This window comes from Trachypithecus francoisi, unplaced genomic scaffold (assembly GCF_009764315.1).
Source record: "Trachypithecus francoisi isolate TF-2019V2 unplaced genomic scaffold, Tfra_2.0 Lachesis_group8, whole genome shotgun sequence".
In the NCBI taxonomy this organism is placed as follows: Eukaryota; Metazoa; Chordata; class Mammalia; order Primates; family Cercopithecidae; genus Trachypithecus; species Trachypithecus francoisi.
The window spans coordinates 30281141-30304582 of record NW_022681473.1 but is presented as its reverse complement, the minus strand read 5'-3'; the positions used below and the strand labels follow the sequence as shown (position 1 = coordinate 30304582).

Here is a 23442-nt window from a genome sequence, read left to right as displayed (position 1 = left end):
ACTTTTTTTTTTTTTTTTTTAATTAGCTCTTTTAAAGATGTGAAGGGTTAGTGGAAGTCAGCTAAAAAAGTTCTGTGTATGTGTGTGTATATATATATATATATATATTTTTTTTTTTTTTTTTTTTTTTTTTTTTGAGGTAGATTCTCACTCTCCTGCCCAGGTTGGAGTGCAGTGGTATGATCTTGGCTCACTGCAACCTCCGCCTCTGTAATCGCTTGAATTGAGTTCAAGTGATTCTTGTTTCTCAGGCCCTGAGTAGCTGGGATTACAGATACACCCCACCATGTCCAGCTAATTTTTGTATTTTTAGTAATAACAGAGTTTCACCATGTTGGCCAGGCTGACCTCGAATTGCTGACCTCAAGTGATCTGCCTGCCTTCACCTTTCAAAATACTGGGATAAGAGGTGTGAACCACTGCACCTGGCCAGCTCTGTATAATTTTGAACCTCTGATAAAGGTAAACAATCCCATATTAATATATGGAAAGTTTGCTATGGAAAGCTCTATTGCAGATCCTTTTAACAAAGGAAGTACTTATTCCCTCATTTGACTATTTGATAAGCGAATTTTGCATTATCTATTGCTTTAATTTTTTTGTTGTTTTGCTTTGGTATTGTTTGCTCAAAGTGTAGCAGTGTATTTATTAATTTATTTGAGACAGCATCTCACTCTGTCACTCAGACTTGAGTGCAGTGGCGCAATCACAGCTTACTGCAGCCTCAGCCTCCTGGGCTCAAGCTATCCTCCCGCCTCAGCCTCCCTAGTAGCTGGGACTATAGGTGCACACCCCCACGCCCAGCCAGTTTTTGTAATTTTTGTAGACATGGGGTTTCGTCATGTTGGCCAGGCTAGTCTCGAACTCTTAAGCTCAAGCGATCCGCCTGTCTTTGCCTCCCAAAGTTCTGGGATTACAGGTGTATGCCACGGTGCTAGGCTAAGTGTAGCATTTTAAACAGTCCCTTGTATTTTCTGTCCTTTAATGAATTGTATTATGGAGCTATATGTTTAAGTAAAACTCTTACTTTAAAGAGTGTGGTGAAGTGGACAGTGATCCCCCAAAAGATATATCCATGTTCTAATCCCTGGAACCTGTGAGTGTGACTCAATTGGAAAAAGGATTTTTGCAATGTCATAAGTTACAGATCAAGAGGAGGCTGGGCGTGGTGGCTCACGCTTGTAACTCCAGCACTTTGGGAGGCCTGGGCAGGCGAATCACCTGAGGTCAGGAGTTCGAGATCTGCCTGGCCAACATGGTGAAACCCCGTCTCTACTAAAAAATACAAAAAATTAGCTGGGCATGGTGGTGTGTGCCTGTAGCTCCAGGTAGTTGGGAGGCTGAGGCAGGAGAATCACTTGAACCCGGGAGGCAGAGGATGCAGTGAGCCAAGATTGCACCACTGCACTCCAGCCTGGGTGACAAGAGGGAAACTTTGTCTCAAAAAAAAAAAAAAAAAAAAATCAAGAGGAAGTTATCCTGATTACTCAGGTGAGGCCTAAATCAAATAATAAGTATCCTTCTAAGAGACCAAAGGGTAGAAGAAGGAGCAGGTTATGGGAAGACTGAGGCAGAGACTGGAGTTTTGCAGCCACAAGTCACGAAATACGTGGAGTCACCAGAAGCAGGAAGTAAAAGGGAAGGATTCTTTTTTCTTCTTTTTTTCTTTTCTTTTTCTTTTTGGAAGAATTCTTTCTTAGAGCCTATGGCTTCCTTGATTTCAGACTTGTAGCCTCCAGAACGGCGAGAGAAGACATTTCTGTTGTTTTAAGCCATCAATTTTGGTAATTTTTCACAGGGAGCCCTAGAAAGCTAATACAAAGAGGATGCTAGTTTAATGGTTTCCTAAAATGAAAATTTCTTGAGTAGCAAGAAGGATGAATGTTTTCGTTCTCTGAACTGCTTGGTGCCCGGGGGTGGGAGGGAAAGCATCCACATCTCCTACACAGTGTGTTTCTCTGCAGTCCTGCGCACTTCTGCCTGTTTGCCCCACCCCAGTCCCTGCCATGCCTCTGAGCTGCTTGGCTCTGCTTTATTGTCACTGCCAAGCTCTCGCTTGAAAATTTCCCATTCCCCTCCTGTTAGCTAATTTCTCTTCTCCTGGACAGTCTTTCCTTTCATCCTGACTGGTCCATTAACATGGTACTTACCTCTTCAGATGGCCAGGACATGGGTCCCACATTCAAAATGTAAAGGCATTCTGGATGCTTTAACAACAACCATCAGTAGTGCAAGAACAAAGTTGAATGACAGCTGACAACCTGTATGTCCAGAAGGCAGTAGAAAGTGACCAAATCCTCTGTCCAAAGGTGCAACTTCAATTTAGCTCCAGGAAATTAACACCACAAGAGACTGAGAAACTAGTGTTGCCAGATATGATTTTAAAAGAGAAGCTAGACATCTGGATTTTTAGGTGAATCTTTCGATTTCTAAATAAGGCAATGAAGTCACAGTAAGAAATAAAAGAAAAGCTCAAAAAAACAGACAATGCTATGTGCACCAAACAAAAATGCATCTGTAGGCTATGCATGCCAATGAACTCCATTTTGTGATGGGAACCTCTGTCTTAACGATATTAAAGGTGGAGGGTAAGATTACCCCATATATTTCTTGCATCTTTTTGGACTCTTTAAAAATCTCCAGCCTGCTGGGTGTGGTGTGGATTTGGCAAAGGTTCATAGTAATCCAGGTACTTGGGAGGCTGAGATGGGAGGATCACCTGAGCCTGGGAGTTCGAGGCCAGCTTGGGCAACAAGCAAGAACCCATCTCCAAAACTAAAAGATAAATCTCCAACACAACTGCTAGGAAATGGAAGCGTCACCAAAGGTTTTACAGGTTGTCAGTGTTTTGCTGAGCCTACCATGCTGAATTGAATGATACACAGACAGTTGAACATGTTAAATACTTTATTCACATTGTTTACAAACTATATCCACCTGGAAAACACATGAATCCAAAAACAGATTATTTTACAGTAATTCACATTTTTTAAAACAGGTTACTTTGAAGTTCAACTTTAAGTACGGAGGTCTGCAGCCTGTACAGCAGTTCAGTGCCTCACCAATTGATTCCTGCTCTGGTGAAATAGAAGTCCTAGGGGCAGTCCACCTAGCTGTAAGCCACTAATAACTTACATTCCAGTGATTGATGAGAAAATGTCAGTGCAGACCTTAACCCATGAACATTTATTGGTGTAAATTCACTGTCACTATTTTTGTCAAGGGAGTATGTGTTTCAGCATTTGAATACACATCAGGTAGGAAGACAAAACAAAGACTCGCAATTTAATTGACCGTTACAGAGTTGTTAGGACATTTCCGGTTTTATAAATGTTTAACATCTGGACCAGAGATGGAATCAATGAATTATGATTTTATTGTGTTGACAGCTTGAATCATAGAAACAGCAGTGATTTGGTAATTGATGCCAGTGTCTGTTGACTAACTCTGCATATCAGATGTCAGCCACCAGTTAGGAATAAACTCAGCAACAATTAATAATGTGGTTAATGTTAAGTGTTTAAGTCCAGAAAGATGTCTGTGGAAGTTTTGCTGAGTGGTCAAAAAGATGCTCTGGTTAAGAAACTTACTAAGAACTTATGCTAAATCCAATTATGTCCCAGTTCGATGGCTCAGCTCTTTCACTAATTAAGATACTTTTCTGCCCAGGTGCCGTGGCTCACAAGTGTAATCACAGTACTTTGGGAGGCCGAGGTGGGAGGATCGCTTGAGCCTAGGAGTTCAAGACCAGCCCCGGGCAACATAGCGAGAACCCGTCTCAAAAAAAAAAAAGGATACTTTTCTATGGATTTTTGACTTTAATAATTTAAAATCTGAAGTATGTATGTCTTATATCTCACCCTCTCCTACCATAACCTGCAAACTAATCATGCTTTCCCCCACCTTTGGTGAGCTGCCACAGTTATTTGAACACTTTTGAACCTTTGGGATGGGAGTATCGGATGTGTCTCTAATGGCAGAATTGAATAGTTTTTCTCTGATCAGCACCAATGGCATGGGCTGTTGTCATTCCGCAACTCTAGGAAAATAACATTTGATCAAGGCACCACAAAAGATCATCCCCTCATCCCCTTACGGAGAAGAAAGGATTTCTTAAGAGTCGCTGCTGTCACCCCCCATAGACAACAAATGTGAATCCAAATGTAAGCTGAGATGTGGAGAAATTTTATCAGCATGTTTGCAGGTTAAAAAAAGAGAGAGAGAAGAAAATGAAGCCTTTCCAATGTCTATTGCAATCTGATTGTTTTAAAAGACAGAAATCCATAAAATGAGCTTGATGCCTGGAGCAGATCATAGCTTATCTTCTTGCCACCCGTGTGCATTTTTTCCAAATTTGTACACTAACCTTCGGTCGACCCGCTCCAGAATTCCTGTTTTATAGTAGTATCTGAAAAAGCAAGCAGAAGAGAAATTCTGGGAGAGCTTGCACCCTAGGAAAACAACAGAACACAAACACTGTCTCCTCATTCCTCTCAGGTGACAAGGCTGGTCTTTGGTTACCCTGGTATTTTCACGCCCTGTTATCAACTTACACTTAAACCTTTCACAGACATCTTGAAGACTGAAACTCACCATTCTCAGTTCAAAACGTGTGTTTTTGTGTGTGTGTGTGGGTGTGCGAGATGGCCTGGATTCAGAGTGATCCCTGGGGAATACTGCCAAGAATGCTAAGGACGGCGTGTCAAGTTACAAACCATAATCCTACCTGTAACTAACAACCAAAGTTTTGTCTCATGACCTTTCTATTATCAAGTAAAAAACCTGCAAAAACAGTGTAATTTTCTACAGCCAGCGATTTTATATAACTCTTCTTGAAGGCTCATGGTATTTTATGCTATTAACTTACCTCAGGGCTCTGCTCAACTTTTCGTATGTCATTCTGTCATTTTTCTTCCTTTGTCCCCACATCTTTGCCAGGGCTTCTGATTTAACCACCCGAAAAATTCCTTGTTCCCTATCTTCCCATTCCAGAATGCCACAGTTTTCTTCAGGAAATAGAAGCAGGTCTCGTACAAATTCCCATAGATGAGAACTTTGGAGGCCTTTGAAAAGGGGAAAACATTAGCTATTTACAATTGTTTTTTAAATTTATTATTATTATTATTTTGAGACAGAGTCTCACTCTGTCACCCAGGCTGGAGAGCAATGGCGTGATCTCGGCTCACTGCAACCTCTACCTCCTGGGTTCAAGTGATTCTCCTGCTTCAGCCTCCCAAGTAGCTGGAATTACAGGCACCTACCATCACACCTGCTAATTTTTTGTATTTTTAGTAGAGATGGGGTTTCGCCATGTTGACCAGGCTGGCCTTGAACTCCTGACCTCAGGGGATGTACCCGCCTCAGCCTCCCAAAGTGCTGGGATTACAGGCGTGAGCCACCATGCCCAGCTTGTTTTTTTAATTTTAAGAGAAGAGATGTACAATTTCTCACTAGCTCATGAGAATTGCTGCTTTGTGGGAATATTTCCCATTGTTATGACTGATTGCTCTACCTGGAAACTTACTGAGCTGTGACATGTCTGTGTCTCCCATCGAAGCAACTGTGAAACACACATTCAGAGACACCCAATTTACGTTGACTGGCAACACTATGACTCACAGATGTTCTATGGAACTACAGTTTAATTTTTATGGAATGAATGAAATGACCGTCAGATGATCTTTTCATTCTTTTTTCTGACAGGCAGCATGGTTGTATGATTCCATAGCCACAACTGTCTGGGTGGACTGATCCTGAAATTTCATTTTTCATGACAGGCTGGTATTTCTCTTACTCTATGATTGGTGGTTAAGACCAGCTCTGGAGTCCCACTGCCTGGGTCTGGGTCCTGAATTCACCTCTTCGTACCTTTATAACCATAAACTCTTAGAGTTACTTTATCTATAAAATGGGATAATAAGAGTACCTGTCTCCTAGGATAGGTTAGAGGATTTAATGATTTAATACATATCAAGTGGTTAGAATCACATCCAGCATATAGCAATTGTTTTCTTCACACATGTTTGTGAAATTACAAGCTTGACATTGTTCTGGGCAGATCTCTTAGTGCTGAGGAAGCTAATAGGATTGCCAATTCCCAGTGTTTTCTTTGTTATCCTCCTCTGAGAAGAAGCCACAGTGGACCCAGGATTGGACCTGGCTCCAGATGGTGGAGCCAGAACTTGAACCCAGAGAGTTTGCATTCCAAAGCTAATGTTTACAACTATGATCATGTCTTTCATAGTAGGTGTTCAATACGAAAGACATTTAATGGTTCAATAGACATTTAATGGATAATTATTAGCTATGATTTGTTTACCATTTGCTATTGTCAGATGCTCAATCTCACCCACTCTTATGAGAAGAAATCAATCTGACTTCGATAATACATATAAAAGCAATCATTGATTTCTTTACTACCTTCTTTGGGGAGTAACTGGTCCAACTCAAATGTTAGTTTCAAAGCTTATTAAAGTAGATGACTTTGTCTTAGGAATGGTTTTAAGAAATTAGAAATGAAAACCGGCATCCTGCACTTACTTGTTCTACTATGACTGTGACCGTCTTGACTTTTGATGCCACTTGTTTTCAAGCAATTGGAATCAGCATCTGAAATAGAATAATTTATAGCAGGGGAAAGGGATACAGAGGCCACATTCAGACCTCAAGTCATACCCAAATGAGCAAACACTAATTGAATGCCTTTGTAGTAGAAGACACCACATTAGGCACTTTGGGGGGATTAGTAGGTGGCAGATGTCAAGATGCTTTAAGATGTGGCTTTGAGGAGCACTTGTATTCAATTTCACCCACCCTGATGAGAATAAATAAATCTGATTTTGATCGAGGCCCATGCAGGGCCTTCCTAGGAGACCATAGTAAGGACTTGGGACTTTATATCAAAGTGTAGAGCAAAGATCCTCAATTTAAGAAGATCTCTCTTGCTCCTGTGTGGAGAACAGACTGGAAGAGACACAAGTAGAAGCAAAGAGACTAGAGCTCATGAAGGGTAGAAAGCAAAACATTAACTCCGTGCTGACTTAAATGATAACTCAGGCTGTCAGTCACAACCTGAGACACCTGGACAAGCATTGTCCCAGAGTAGTATATGAGTTTTTAAAATGGTGGCACCAGATCTGTCCCTCCAGCTCACACTCAGTCTCCACTGCTTCTCTTAGCCCCCTGCCGTTTTGCCCCAGCCACCCTGGCTTCAGGCTCTCTGGAAATGTACAGGCACATTCCACATCAGTGGCTTCGCAGTTGCTCTTCCACTTGTCCAGCACGCTCTTCCCTTGGATGCTTGTGCACGCCCTCATCTCAATCCTGGTTCAAAATCACCTTCCAGTGAGGCCTCCTCTGACCATCAAGTTGGGTCTGCACATTCTCCCCACTGCTCCGCATTTTACATGGAATATTCAAGCATATTCTATGGTGTATTTATTCATGAAGTTCACGGTCTGTGTACACGAGGAGGCAGGGATTTGTGTTTCCAGACGTAACCCTGCAGTGTCTAGCACACTGCTGGGCATATAGTAGGTGCTCAGTATCATTGAGCAGCCACTGTGCTATTCTATAGTAACTGTACTGCACCATACTATACTGACTATACTGTTCTGTACCACATCATACTGTATTATCCTAACTATACTATTCTATACCACACTATACTGTACTATACGAACTATACTGTTCTATACCACACCATACCATACTATACTAACTATACTGTACTATGCCACACCATACCGTACTATACTAACTATACTGTTCTATGCCACACCATACTGTACTATACTAACTATACTGTTCTATGCCACACCATACTGTACTATACTACTATACTGTTCTATGCCACACCATACTGTACTAACTATGCTGTACCATACTATAGCAACTATACTGTACTGTACCGCACTATATTAACTATGCCATACTGTACTATACTATACTACACTAACTACATTGTATACTGTACTATACCAGACCAGCTATACTGACTATACTGTAGTATACCATGCCAACTATACTATACTATATCATACTGCACTGTACTGTACTGCACTATACTAACTATACTATTACTGTACTGTACTATCTACACTATCCTACACTGTACTATACCAACTGTACTGTATTGTGCTGTACCAACTATACTATATTGTATGATACTATTATATTTACCACAGTATACTGTACTATACTGTACTATACTATACTAACTGTACTGTACTAACTATACTATATTGTATTATATGGTAGTATACTATACTAACTATACTGTGCTATGCTATACTATACTGTTCTGTATTATATTAACTATACTGTACTGTACCAAGTGTACTATATTGTATTATACTGCAGCATACTATACTAATCATACCATACTGTACTGTACTAGCCATACTATACCGTACTATACTAACTATACTGCACCATATATTACATTCTACTATACATACTGTACTATACAAACTAGACTACATTAACTATGCTATACTCTACTGTACTATACTTATACTGCACTATACTATACTAACTATACTGTACTGTGCTATACTATACTGTACTGTATTATACTAACTATATTGTACTGTAGTATTATACTGCAGCATACTATACTAATCATACATACTGTACTGTACTAACCATACTATACTGTACATACTATACTATACTATGCTGTACCATATATTACATTCTACTGTACCTACTGTACTATACAAACTAGACTGTACTAACTATGCTATACCGTACTATACTAACTATACTGCACTAACTATACTGCACTGTACTGTAGTATACTAACTATACTATACTGTGCTACACTATACCAACTATACTGCACTGTGTTACACTATACCATATCAACTATACTATACTATACTATGCTATGCTATACTACATTATACTGTACAACTATCCCTGCTGCATCATCTAGTATGTACACTGCCATTGCTGAATGAAGGGCAGGAATGACATCCTGTGCCCCACACTGCTGCTTAGGGTGACTTCTCTCAGTGCCATTGGGTCATGCCTGCTCGCCGGCTGAACATCCTGCAGTGGCTCCCCATTTCTTCCAGGATGAAGGCTGCACAGTAAGTAGGCCTTTCACAGACTGACCCCCACCCAGATCTCCAGCCTTATCTCTTTCTGCTTCCCAACTTTTTCCCTTCCCTTGGATCAAATGGTTCCATTGGGGGCGTGGCTTTCTCCTGCCTCAGGACCTTTGCACAGACTCCCCACTCTCCACTTCTACACAGCGGACTTCTCACAAGACCTCTTCAGGAAGACTTCTCTGAACTGACCCTCTGGGTTAGACCCCTTATGAGCCTCATAGAGAGCACCTGTGTGTTCCTTGGTGTCACAATACTGGGCCCACCTTACTGGAAAGATTCATCTCTTTTTCTCCTCCACTATTAGCTGATACTTATGGAGTACTTATTAAATGCCAAGTGCTTGTTAAAGGCTTCACATAGATTATCTCATTTCATCCTTATAACAACCCTGTGTGATACTATCATGATTTTCATTTTATTGAGGAGGAATTGGAAGCCCAGAGAGCTTAAGAATTTTATCCAGATGGTGGAACCAGAGAGTTCTCATTCCAAAGCTAATGTTCATAACTACTACTTTATCATGTCTTTCACAGCAGGTGTTCAATAGACATTTAATGAACCATTATTAGCTAAGATTTGTTAAGCATTTGCTATTGTCGGATGCTCACTCAACCTTCCCCACCCTTCTGAGATGTGTCTATTACTATCCCCAGATCGATCTGTTGTTTTGATTTAATCTTTTAGGAAAAGAGAAAACAAATGGAGTCATAAACAAAGGTGAATTATTAAGTGTGAGTAGACAACAAGCTTTCATTGAAATGCCAAAATGGCAGGAAGTGGGAGGAAAAACATTGCCCTTTTGATTTTGATGATTTCTGCTGTGTTTTGGAGGAAGGGGATCTGGCTTGGTGGGAGGAACACAGTACAGGTCAGCATGAGAGGAGTTTATGAGGCTGGTGGGAGTTACTTCTGTGGGTCTTGCCGAGATAACCCTGTTCTCTCTGTTCCTAGTTCTGCAGTGATGGCTTCGAAGATACTCGTTGGTTGACTAGTCAAGGCCTTGCTTGGCTGGTGGTGGCAGGGGCAGGGGGCTGAAGTCATTACTGCCATGTTAATATTGAGGCAGGTTCCCAAATCAACCTCCACCAGCACTGGGTGGTGGATCTGTAGCACCACCATGAACCCACTATATTTCTCTGTAAATGCCAGTTGTGTTTCAGGGTGCAGCTCTCCCTGGCTCACAACTTTCGTCATCTTGACTATGTCCCTGCAGCTGGTGGGGATTTAGAGGAGACATGGCCCAGGCTCTCTGCAGTCTGTGGGATTTGGAGAGGCTTGGTTGGCCTTGAGCCTGGACACTTTTAAAATGTGGCCAAAGGATATATCCTCAATTGTTGATTGCAAGCACTCCAAAAGCTGGGGTGGGGGCCTGAGTTGCAGGGTTTCCAAAACAAGTTTATCATATCCCCATGACACTCGCAGTCCAGCCATAGAGCCCACAGCCCATGCCAGGCTGGTGCAGAGAAGCTCTGAGGCTCAGGAGCAGGGAGGTGCCTGGCAGCGAACCCAGGACTGTAGGCTTGGTTCCTGGGCCCAGCATACCCTCTACTGGCATTTCTGCAGTGGAAGTGGGTGGGGAGTAGGGCAGGTGGAGAGAAGAGACCAAGCAGAGAGGGAAGGGGTTGTTTTGCTTTGGCCAGCTCTGACAGTTTTGTAGCTTGTGTGTCTGGGCACCTTCAGTGGGCACTAAGTTAAAAATAGTCCTGTTGTTTGAACTGTTGTCAAGCTGGGCCCAGACCTTGAGGAGTTCCTGGGCCTTGGATCTCAACTGAGTGGGCAGCAGAGTGAACAGAAGGGTCTGGGAACATGTGTGCATATGTGCGTGTGTGTGTGTGTGTGCGTGCATGTGTGAGTGTGCATAGCACAATGTAAAAAGCACAGACTTTGAGGAAATGTGTTGGAATCTCAGCCCTGCACTTACTTGCAAGTTATTACACCTCCAGTTTCCTCAGATGCAAATGGAGATAATAACACTCCCTAATGGAGCTAGGACAAGGATTAAATGAGATAACATAAGCAGAATACTTGGCACAGTGTTATGCTTAGCACATAGTAAGTGCTTAGTATTCATTTTCATTGAAGACCCAATGGGAACATTGCAGAAAGCCCCAGGATGTCACTTCGTCCTCACTGGCCAGGTCTTGGCCTTTGGATGGCATGTCAGCACTGAAAGGCAACCTCTCATTTTTGTGTTAAGGAGTATCTGAGACCATGAAACAGCACCCGAGCCATAGGCACCGTGACCACATGTCCTGGACTTCCCGAAATGGGCTCATTGTATAAACTACCAACCTGTTGTCTTCATACCTCCCCTTGTGCCCATCAAACTATCAATTAGGGTTTCTGTTTGGGGAAAGCATTGTCATCAGGGTTGGGGGAGAGACAGAGATGGTCCTCAGGGGTCTCGGGGGAAGGCCATGGTGTCCTGACCAAGACATTGAGGCTGGAATATGGCAAAGCTTCTGGGGCTGGCTCTCAGGTGGACTTAAACTTCTTAACCTTCACTTCAGTCTAGTTCTAGGCTCCCAAATGGAGCAGACAGGGAAGAGCCCGTGGCACCCACCATCAGCAGAGGGCTTGTCTCCATGAGTGCATGCTCCTGAGATACTAGCTCAGAGCCCTTGTCCCACCACTTCTATTTCTAGAAACTTCTCCCCACCTCTTCCCCATCGCTGGGTCCAGGCCACCATCATCCCCACTCCTCTGGGCAGGAGCCTCCTGGCTAGACTGCTTTCTGACCCAGAAAATAGCAGCCCAAGAGATCTTAAAATGTAAATGTGATCTGACCACTTTCATGCTTATGACCTTTCAGTGGCTTTCCAGCTTGCTCAGAATGAAATCCTAACTCTGCTGCCCACAAAGTGGTGTGTGATCTTGCCCTACCCTGCTCTCGGCCTCAGCTCCCATCCCTCCTTCTGCTAATGCTGCTGAGACTACTGATGCCATGAGTGTTATACAAGTTATTATGCCTCCACCATCACAGAACTGAACGGCTCAGTAGAATCTGAGCAGTTCAAGATGGCAGCCGTCTGTGGCTACTGAGCACCTGAAATTTGGCTATGCAACTGAGGAGCTGAATTTTAATATAACTTAAGTAATTAAACTGGCCCCATGTGGCTAGTGGCTACTGTACTGGCCAAGCTAAAGCTAGACTCACTGGCCTTCTTTGTTCTTTCTCTAAGACACCAAGATTGTTCCTGCATCTGGGCCTCCGCACTGGCCATTCACTGCTTGGAACCTTTTCTTCTCTCTCTTTTCCTGGCTAACTTCTGCTCATGCTTTAATTCAAATATCTCTCCCTCCAAATAGCTGTCTTTGGACCCAGTTTAAATGCAATCTTCCCCATTACACACAAAGCACCCTGATCTTTTGCTTTATAATATCATCATGATGAGCAGTTATGTATTTATAATTTGGGTTATTTGTTTAATCTCTCTACCCTGACCTTGCCTCAATGACAGCAAGACTCAAATAGTGCTCATCACCGCAGCTACAGTGCCAAGCTCTGGGTCTGGCATATATTAAGCGTTCAATAAATGTTTGTTCAAAGAATGAAGGAAACAGGAGATAAATAAATGGGTAAGGGGAGCAAAGGCATGAAGGGCTTCAGATTTAGACACACATGGCTCATCTGTTGCCTTCTAAGCATGTCACCTTTAACCGCTAAGCTTCAGTTTCTACCCCTATAAAAAGGTTATAGTACTAGGACTTGTCTCATATTGGGAAGATTACCTGACACAATGTCTATAAAGATTTTAGCACCAGGCCTGGTTCACAGGAAGCACTCAATAAATGCTAGCTATTATCTTCATCCTCATCCTCGTCATCATAATCATCATCACACTGAATCTAACTGTGGCTAGTTATATATTCAGGTAACACCTACTTCAAAAGAACTTACTGGGCACACCTTCTCTTTCTATTGCATTATCTTCCTTTTGTTGTGTGGAAGGCAGGCTGGCAAGTGATTCCCATTTGTAGGTGAAGACACTGACCCCTGGAGAAAGGGTTGGTCAGGTCTGGGTCACTACTACTTAGAGAGTAAAGCAAATGCCTGCCTGTGGCTCAAGCCTTTGGCCACAGTAATGTCTCCCGGGCTTTATAGGCTCATTTCTTCTAGGGGCTTTGCCTGGGTTAGGTGGGGTGGTAAAAGCTGGGATTTACATCCCCCAGGCTGCTGCAGATGGATCATAAGGGATTCTACCAGCACCAGGAAGCAGTGTGAGCTTTGTTCACAGGTGGGTGAGATGCTACACCTGAGGGCCCCGAGTGATAAAACCTGGCAGAATGCAGAGCTGCTCGTGTGAGGGGAACGGTGGTCTGCGGAGCAGGGCACACCTGCTTAAGCCTGTAGCATGTGATCCACGAACTGGCTATTCCTGTGCTAAAGCACCAAAAACAAAACAAAACACAAAATTCCAAAAACTTTTGTTAACTAGGATCCAAGTAACGTGAGTCCTCAGCTGATTGTTTGGGACTTTAAGGAGGAAAAAAACCATAAACCATAAGAACACTCCCTCTGTGTCTGCCCCTCCAGTTTGCACCCTTCAGAGGCCTTGGAAATCACCATGTGCTCTGCTCCCTCTCTGCAGATGACTGAGCTGAAGCCCATGGGGGAATGGGGTTTGCCCAGGACCACATCTCCTCCTGGCTTCTGGGCCAGGGACTCAGTAACTAATAGCAATCATCACTGTCATCTTTAAAAAATGAAAGCACCAAAGATCCCTTTCCCAAGCCTTCTTCATTGGCCAAAGTGAAACAGGGAAGGTTAATCATTAGCATCAACAGGGTTATTTGAGATCCTCCATCATCTTATAATCATAAACTCTACCTACTTAGTGAGCTCAGAGTCTTCTTAAGCATGATGAACCACAAGGCTTCTAATACTTCTAATTAGAAGTATTAGAAGTAATACATAGACAAACGGATACTGGTTTTGGGAGCATGTACACTGGTGGCGCATCCTGGGCTCTTTGTGTGCATCGTTTCTCAAACTCACCACGACCCACAAGGGTCACACTATTTTACAGATAGGGGAGTGGAGTTTCAGAGGATAAGCAATCCACAGACCCAAGCTATGGTCCTACAGACCCATGCCCACGCTCTTTCTGTCATACTCTTTCCACCACGCTTTTCCCCACTGCCTTCTCCAGGTCTGGGATTGTTTCGGTTCATCAGCTTTTCAGTATGATCCTAAAAGAATGGTCAAGCCCATGTGCCAATGACAGTCTTGACAGAACCTTGGGTGGTTTGCGCTTGGTTACTTACAGTCTTTGATGGTGGGCTTGCTTTCTTCAGCGTCATTAAAAAAGGAGTAACCTGAGAAAGAAAAAAAAATCCACAAAGCATACCATGCAATCCTGGTTTCCACTGACCAGGCCAGGAGAGGGGGTACTGGAGGGAAGTGGAGTGACTGTTCCTCTTGAGGTTGGTTATATTTTAGCGGGAACCTTGGAGACCATCTGGCCTTAGAGTGCCACCCTGAAGCCATCCCCGAGAGGTGATAATTTCCTCATTTTTAAAGGTCATTTGGAGGGAGCACCCAGAACCAGGCTTCCCAGCAGCCTCTGCAGATTTTCTGAGCAGGCACTTGGGAGTAAGCTCTAGTCTGGGGTCCAGGACTGGGCTCTGAGCTGGGCTGGGCTACTGACTCCTGTGCAGCCTTGCCCAGTCACTCAGTCTCTGGACTTGTTGGTTTTTCTCACTGATATCACGAGATAAAATACCCACTAAGCCCCCCTTTGGCTAAGAGTCTATAGTCTCTGACATGACCTCTAATCCCTTGGGGATTGGAATGCCTGTTATGTGCTGGTCAGTGGGGAGAATGGACATAAGAGGTTGCAAGAAGTGCAAAGGTCTATGTGAATGCCAAGTTTAATGAGGATGTGGAAAATGACGTCAGGGCCTTGGTTCCCTCCTCTGTAGAATGAGGTGGGCTGAGGTTGAAAGGAGTGTCAGATTGTGTTTTCACGTAGCAGGGTAGGCTGAAGATACTTATGTCCTAGCTTGGTCCAACATGAGGACTAATTTCTATTTGCTAAGCAGACTGGAGCAGGGCACAGTTGTGATTGTTTGTTCCTGGTGTCATGTTCTCATTGGTTTTGGTCAGCCAGGCGCCTCAGTTGACTCTGTCCAAAGGGCCGACTGAGAACAGGATGGGAGATGGAAGAGGGGCTCATTCCTCTCCTAGGCTGCGGAAGCCACCCTCTGACCTTGCCTCTCAGCAACCAGTGTCCCCAGGTGTCTGGGCCCTTAAATCCTACTGCAATACCTACGGTGCTAGATGATGCCCAGGCCTTCCAGCCCCCTTCCAGCTACTCTCCTCGACAAAACTGCCTTGTTCTGTGTCCTGTTCTGCCAGAGTCCAAACCTATGGGGAGGTATAAGGCATACATGAAGTAATAACCCCCAGTTCACTGTAGAATTTATGATCCAAATGGAGACACTTTTGAGAATGAAAGGTAGTGCTATGGTAACAATAATTACTCCAGGATCACAGGTAGAAACGATGTTTCCTGGGCAAATGGGGACAGCGTGAACTTTGATCACAATATACATATCTCCACAATCTACAATCCATTGAGAAACATTAAAAGAGGAATTTCAGAATGGAGTAGACTGGTGGAGTAGATAGTTTTACTGCTCAACATGGAACCCTCCTGGCCTAGAGAGTGCTTGAAATCCTGCCATTAAAGGTGGCATTGTGACTGCAGGAATTCCTTAGAATAAGAAGAGATAATGTATGGCCTATTAAAAAGCCTATTAGTTTTGCACAGAGCCCTGGGGTAATAAAACCAGGGACAGGTTTTTTTTTTTTTTTTGACGGAATTTTGCTCTTTTTGCCCAGGCTGGGGTGCAATGGTGCAATCTCGGCTCACTGCAACCTCCACCTCCTGAGTTCAAGTGATTCTCATGCCTCAGCCTCCTGAGTAACTGGGATTATAGGCACGAACTACCATGCCTGGCCAATTTTGTATTTTTAGTAGAGACGGGGTTTCACCATGTTGGCCAGGCTTGTCTTGAATTCCTGACCTTAGGTGATCTGCCTGCCTCAGCCTCCCAAAGTATTGGGATTACAGGCCTGAGCCACTCTGCCCGGCCAACAGGTTTTTTTTTTTTTTTGATGCGACCATTGCCAGGGAAGAGAGGTGGGAGATGCCAGCACAGGGGCTGCACAATGGCGTGGAGATGAATGAGATTGACTTGACATTTGACCAAGCTGGCATTGCCAAGCTGTATCTTTTTCCAGAATAAAATACACCCCTCTCCGTGGCCCTAGGATTTTTGTGTAAGCCTATTCCCTTGGGAGGATCCTAAATGGAGTCCCAAGCTCCTTCTTCTGGAGCCGTTGTGACTTGGTCAAACTTGTCCTCTTTCAGGGAGTGCCCTCTCTGAGCACAGGACACAGATCACAGCTCTTGGCAGGTCATTGTCACTGGAGTTTTGGCTCCCAGGGCCCAAGCCATGTAGTGCCCAAGGGCCACCATTCTTAGCTTTTCTGCCCTTAAGCGCTCATGATGGATGAGGATCAAGAGGAGGGCAAAAAATTACAGAGCAGGAGGGTCCTCTGTGGGTTTTCTGTCCAAACAAGAGTCGCTATCATAGCCTCCTTTTCAAGCGGGGGGCTATTGGACTACTTGATTATCTATAGTGGTGGGATCGTCCTATCTCCTGTATCTTCTGAATTACCTTTTCAAAAGAAACTGCTAACTTTTAAAAGGGTCCTTCTTAAAATTGAGCTGAGATATGTTTCCTTTAACATCCTATAATACACCTCTTGGTTATATTAATGATGATGGAAACAGCTGCCATTTACTACATGCATTTCTATCTTCATATGCTGTGCTAGGTAATACTTCCCTGAATCCTCTCAAAAAGCCCATGGAGGTGTCATTATTCCATTGGACAGATGAGGCGGTGGGGATTCCGGCAGGTTAAGCCACTCACCAGAGGTTCCATAGCTCGGGAGTATTGGAGCCAGGATTGGAACACAGGTCTTTCGGATCTCCAAGTCCTCGCTTTGTACTGACTTTCTGTGAATCAGCCCTGTTTGCTGTGTGACCTTGAGGAAGTTACTCAATGTCTCAGGATATCAGTTCCTTTATCTATGTGTGATTTTGAAACATTAGAGCTCGATGTTCTCAAAGAACCTTTCTGGATTGAAAAAATGTCCATCGACATTGTGCATGCAAAAGGCCAGTTGAAGGTTAAATAATGCTATTGGCGCCACCTTCTGGCCACTTGATCCTTGACCATTAGGAATGTGATGATGATTAGCTGGACTCCTGTGGAAATGGGGAGTCTATTTAATTATATTCCTCTTCCGCTTAATGAGAGATGAAGCACAAACCTCTTTTTTGCCAATCCTGTGTGGTTTCAAATCATTATGAAGATACTGTATTATTATCAGCCTGGTGCCTGGGCAGTCCCTGAACGTGGTGTTTTTTTTTTTTTTTTTAAATGCACTCAACTTGAATTTTTGTAACTTGCTCCTTTTTCCCTAAAATCCCCAATTCTGGCATACTAGCTTCCAGTTATTGAAGGTTTGGGTTAACGAGAACTCCAGTTAGTAAAATTTTGCTGTGCAAGTCACACGATGGGAAAGGACTTCTCAAAGTGGTTTGGTCCTAATCCTGGTCCCTCCCCTGGAGGCCCGGCCCTCTGAACACTGACCTTGTGTGCGGATGTTCTGGAGGATGAAGTACAGGTACTCGCCGCAGAGGCCAGCTGCCTCGACAAACTCCTCCTGCGTCATGCTGCACAGCTGCAGGCCGCTGATGTTGAAGTGGCAGAAGGAGATGCAATTGGTGTCCAACTTGTACTGATCACAGCAGAACTGGAGCCACTCCCACACGTGACGCTTAGTCCAGTATTCAGGGTGGACTGATGTCCAGTATGAGTCGCAGGCTGCACCAAAGGAGAAAGAAGTGAGGGACAACAGTCCCAAGACAGCCTTTGAGAGGGCCCCTGAAGGATCCATCAGTTAAGTGACAACCTCATCCCTCAGCCAACGAGTTGAAAGGGCCTCCAGTCCTGGGTGTTCTGCAGTGCCCAGGTCACCTTCTATTCTGCAGAGAAAATCAGAGGGACTGGATCCTACAAAGATGAACTTTGGCATCAGAGAGGGAATGACAGGGACAAGAAATAACCAGACTTAACGCTGATGCTTAAAAAAAGGCATTTAGTGGAGAAAGAAAGAAAACAGCCCTTCAGTTATTTGATTCCAGATAACATGATATCAAAAAAACAAACTCAGCTGTTTGACAAGCTGGGTTGAAATTCTGATTCTACTACTTTCCACTTGGGCAAGGTCTGTGGGCATTGAAGTCTCAGTTTCCTCATCTGTAAAATGGGGACAATATGCTCAACATCCAGGACTATTATGGAGTTTGGGGTTAATGTATGTAGAATGGTGCACAGAAACTTACCAACCAATTCAATAGTTACTAAATGCCTACTGTGTGTCAGACACCATTTGAAGCTGGTTTGATTCCCTGTGCTTTAAAGGACAGCTGCCCAATGCTGGCTATTTGTTTCTGTACAGTTACTGGCCATCTTGTGCCAAGAACTTTGGGTTATTAGACATTGCCCAGAGTCTGACAGTCCTTGGGTCACCATGGTAGGCACCTCTAGAGGAAGGTGGTCACGGGACACTTGGTTGTATTGTTGTTCTTGTGTTTTTGGTGGTGTTCGGAGTAATTTATATCCTGAGATCAGAGCCCCTCCCTCCTTTAGAGGAGTTGTGTACATGCGTAGACAGTTGTGAGTGCCATCTGTCTGGGAGGCTGGGATGTGGCTCTGCCTGGCCCAGGGGTAGAGATTCGGTGTTCGACAGTTCTGTCCTACCGTTCTCAGGAGAAATGGAAGGTAGGGTGGACATAAGGTATGGAAGAGGTGAGGTATTAGTTACTTGGTCAGGCTCTTTGACATAAACAATTATTGTATCTGCCATGGAATACATTCATTCATTTATTCATTTCCTTCAATAAATAAAAGCTTTAGTTTCCTTACCAGTAAATTTGGAATAATTATAGCACCTATATCATAGTGTTGCTCTGCAGATTAAAGGACTTAATATACATAAAAGTACCTGGAACAGAGCCTGGAGGATTTAAATGCTATTACAAACATTATTATTGAATATCTACTATGAACAGCCAGACATTGTGTGTTAAGGATTTAAGGCAGACAGGTTTGGTCCCTGTCCCCCAGGAGATCACAGAAGAGGAACTTGAAAGTCATGAAGGACTTTCCCAAGAACCCACGCCAGTGTGTGGCAGAGCTGGATTTGAACCCTTGCCTGAACTCGAAAGCCATTGCTCTCCCCACGCCGCCCTACCGGTCCTCAGAGGGTCAGCACAGAGCAGAGATGGAACATGAAGAGTGGCTGAGGCACAGAGAGAGCTGGAGAGAACACAACACGAGGGCCTGAGAAGAAAGGCAGAGAGCAGAGAGTGGCTAAGGTGACAATGACAGAAAGGGTCCCTCACATGTTAGACTCCACAGCAAATGGCAGCAGTGCATTTGCAGCATTTAAAGGTGAGTAGAACTCGCACCATTGTCAGTTGCTGATGATTCCAGGCAGGAGGTGGGTCCTGTGCCAGTCAGGTGCTACTACTCACTCAGGCACCCTCTGCGTGCCAGCCGAGGCGTTACGTGTTTTTGTCGTCTCAAGTTTCTCAGGTCCTCTCAACAATCCTATCCAGTAGGTGTAACTGTGCTATTCCACAAAAGAGGAGATAGAGGCTCCCCTTAAAACTCAAAGGTCTTCCAGAGATCTCTTTTACCACCAAAGGGGGGTGGAGGGGCAGTTGATTTAATATATTTAAAAATTTTCAGAATTTTATACGCATTCACATCAAAGCATCAATATTGTGCCAGGGTGCTTGAGGCTGATGTCGTAGCCTCTACCTGGCAGATAGGAAGAGCCAGGGAGCCGGTGAGACCGATGACTCAGGTCTTGCTCACTGGCCACTGGCTGGAGCCGGCCTACCAGGCCTGTGGGGGCTCTTCAGGGCAGGCAGGGGCTCCTGGCAGAACAAGGGGCCACTCCTGAGTTCGGCCTGAGCTTTCATCTACTGATTTCTGGCTTTAGTAAACCTGAGGGGCCTCTGGACTTTCCTGGCGTCCACTGAGAGATGTTTATGAGCCTTGACATTTTTCAGCTGCGGGTTTTGCCCGTGCCCTGCCCTAGATGGCTATCAGTATGCGGCCGTGGAAGGCACAGTTGATTTCTTTTCATGGAAAGGTTTCGCCAAGGCTCTGTTCCCCTGTTTCCCTCCCCTCCCCTCTCTGCTTCCACCCGCTTGTTATTTTCTTTGGCACTTGAAGAGGGCCATATTGTTTGCGGAAGCCAAGAGGGCCTCAAGGATTCGGAGAAACGCCCGGGCGGGGAGTCGGCCCCACGCCGGGAAGGTGTTGCTGGCGCTGGCTCCCTGCTCCTCGGCGCTCGGCTTTGAAGCTCACCCACAGAGCGCTTTGTGTGCGGCCCTGGCCCCTGGAGGGGAGCCAGAGCCTTGTGGAGGCTCCCTCTCCTCATCCACAAGCTCCTTCTACAGCCCCAGAGCTGGGAGGAAAATGGCTGCTCTGGGTGCTATGGCAGGCCTCCAGGGGGCGCTTTTCCGGGGGTCCCATCCTCAGGACCGGAGGAGGGCGGCAGAGCGGAGGCTGCCCAGACGAGGGAGGCCGCCGTCAGCCCTTCCTCAACAGTCCCTCTACTGCTCTCCTCTCTCAGGAGGCTCCATGGCCCAGAGTCTTCTCACAGGGGCTTCTCTTTGGATGGAACGTGGTCCCCATCTGCCTTCTCCGGAGGAATGTCTGCTCATCCTCACTCCCCCTCAGAGGGTCTCCCCCTCCCCACTCAGTGCCCCTCAGGCGTCCTCCTCATCCCTCCCCTCCAGACCTAGAGCTTTTGCTCACCCTGAACCAGGAGTGCTTGGAGCCTGGCCTAGCCCACCACAGGCCTACCTCAGTGAGTGTGACTGACCAGGTGACTGACACTCTCTCCACTTTACACATGAGGAGACTGCCGTTCCAGGGACTGACGGGACCCCTGTAAGGTCACACGGCTGGTCAGTAAAGGAGTTAGGCCCCGCCAACTCTTTTTGATTGTGGGCATTTTCCCTCCTACCATGCCCCACTCTTCTTGGTTGAGGAGGACCAAATTGGGCACATATCTCAAGACTGACTAAAGTTAGATTTGGATGAAGGCACATATGTATAATTGTAATTATAAATAATGGATAAGCAGAGCCTGACTAGAAAAAATAAAAAATACAATCTAGGTTTGAAGAATCAGAAAGGATGGAGAGACTGAAGATGATAGTGTTTAGAACCTTAATGAAGACATGATGAAGACCCTTTTGCTACTTGGAAGACATGAACTCAGGGGAATAAAATAAGGGGTAATATACTGGCAGACTATATTATTTTTAATGGGTTGTGTTGTCTAGAAATGTAAAGTGATTTTCTCAATGCTTCTATCATTTATAAAATAATCTCAACATTTTGAGGAAGTTGAGCCATGAGGCCCTTCTCTCTCTGTCAACCATAGAGACCCATCCTGGGCCTGGTAGGCTTACTCTGAATGCCCATAGGTCACTATTATTAAGCAGCAGGCTCTGCCAGCTCCTTTGAAGTCTGAAGTGGGTCAGGACACTGTTTCAGGGCCAGCTGCATTGGATGGAAGAATTGAGCTAGAGGGAGTTTTCAGAAATTCTGGGGGTATTTTCACAAGTGATGCTATAGCCTGAGATGCATTTAAATTCAGAAGGAGGACTTTAGCTTTCAGCGCTGGTAGGTGCACCACATGCCCACAGGGTCAGCAAATAATGTCTATGCCTGAAGTGGCCCCATGTGGAGACAGTGGGGATTGGAAAGTTCACGCCAAAGTGGGCAATGGTTACCTGACCCCTTGCCTTGTGGAAAGGTGGGCCTTGTGTTGCCAGGACCAGATTACTAACTGAAATCTCCTGATTTCTATTTTCAAGTGTGGCAACTGACTTGATTTTTACAAAACACCACGGGAAGCCCAGTCAAAATGTTTTCATGCGCTGGATCACTCCTGGCCATCACTTTGCGATGAAGAATCTCACAGGCTTTTCAACACTTGTCTCCTTCAAGATTATTGTTTAGAGTGGGCATGCTAAGACTTTGAAGGATTCTTTTATGGTTGAATAATATTTTCTTCAAGTTAAAACATCTGGAAAAAAGCAACCCTGTTTTGCCGGGAGTGGAGGTGAAGGTACTAGCTCCAGGAGGCTCCTTGAAAATCACTGTTCTCAAACTTGAAACCAGGATTCCTATATTTTGAATTCCCCTTCAAAGTTGAAAGGGCATATGGTCTCTCACACTTAGTAGTCCTGCCTCCTTGGACTCATCTGCAAAATAAAAATAATAGGACCTACTTATTTGGTCTAGTAAAAGGATTATGTAAATTAATACATAGAAAGTACTTAGAACAGGGCCAGGCTTATGGCAAGTGCTCATTAAATATCATCCACTTACACTTGTCAATATTAGGGTTACCTCCTGGGCTTCCCATGCCACCACTTTAATTACATTCCTTCAAACACGTCTAATTTTTTTTTAAATGTGTAAGCCAGCAGCTTTGTCCCTTTCTAGACCTTCGGTTTATTTTCTTCATTAAAAAAATAGGAATTATATTAGAAACCAGACTTAGAAACCAAACCTAGCCAATTTGTCTCTGCATTGCCAGCCTGAGTTAGATGCCTTAATGCTGCCATCTTTGGTTTAAAAGCTGGGGACACAGGCGAGTCTGCGTTTGACTTTGTAAAATGCTTAATCATCAGGATGCACACAAGACTCAGGCTTCTGAAACTGAGCAGAGGAGAGCGTGCTGGTGGTGGTGCTGTATCCCCAGGGTGCGCAGAGCAGTTAATTGAAAGTCACGTAATATTCATTGTGCATCTTCAATAGATAGGCCAGAGGGTGGGTCCGATAATCCCCCACCTCCATTCTTTGTTATAGATAATTGATGTCTTCTCAACCTTATTAAGCAGTGTTCTTAAAAAATCATTTCCAGGTTGGGTGCAGGGGCTCACGCCTGTAATCCCAGAACTTTGGGAGGCTGAAGCAGGTGTATCACCTGAGATCAGGGGTTCGAGACCAGCCTGGCCAACGAGGTGAAATCCCGTCTCTACTAATAATACAAAAATTACATGGGTTTGGTGGTGCACACCTGTAATCCCAGCTACTTGAGAGGCTGAGGCAGAAGAATTGCTTGAACCTGGGAGGTGGAGGTTGCAGCGAGCCGAGATGGCGCCATTGCACTCCAGCCTGGGTGACAGGAGAGAAGAAACTCCAT

General features: G+C 44.6%; 1 protein-coding gene across 3 annotated transcripts in view; it reads right to left on the bottom strand.

Moving 5' to 3' along the window:
• Window positions 1-2889: 2889 nt before the first annotated feature.
• The window catches only part of ELF5 (E74 like ETS transcription factor 5), a 47114-nt gene continuing 26561 nt past the window's right edge, over window positions 2890-23442 (bottom strand). For all 3 annotated transcript variants that reach the window (XM_033205381.1, XM_033205383.1, XM_033205382.1), the window contains exons 3-7: window positions 17790-18023; window positions 14385-14435; window positions 6541-6609; window positions 4868-5063; window positions 2890-4408 (exon numbers count right to left, since the gene is read on the bottom strand). In XM_033205381.1, the coding sequence (XP_033061272.1) occupies window positions 4312-4408; window positions 4868-5063; window positions 6541-6609; window positions 14385-14435; window positions 17790-18023 (647 nt within the window). In that variant the 3' untranslated portion in view covers window positions 2890-4311. The remainder of the gene's footprint in view (window positions 4409-4867; window positions 5064-6540; window positions 6610-14384; window positions 14436-17789; window positions 18024-23442) is intronic.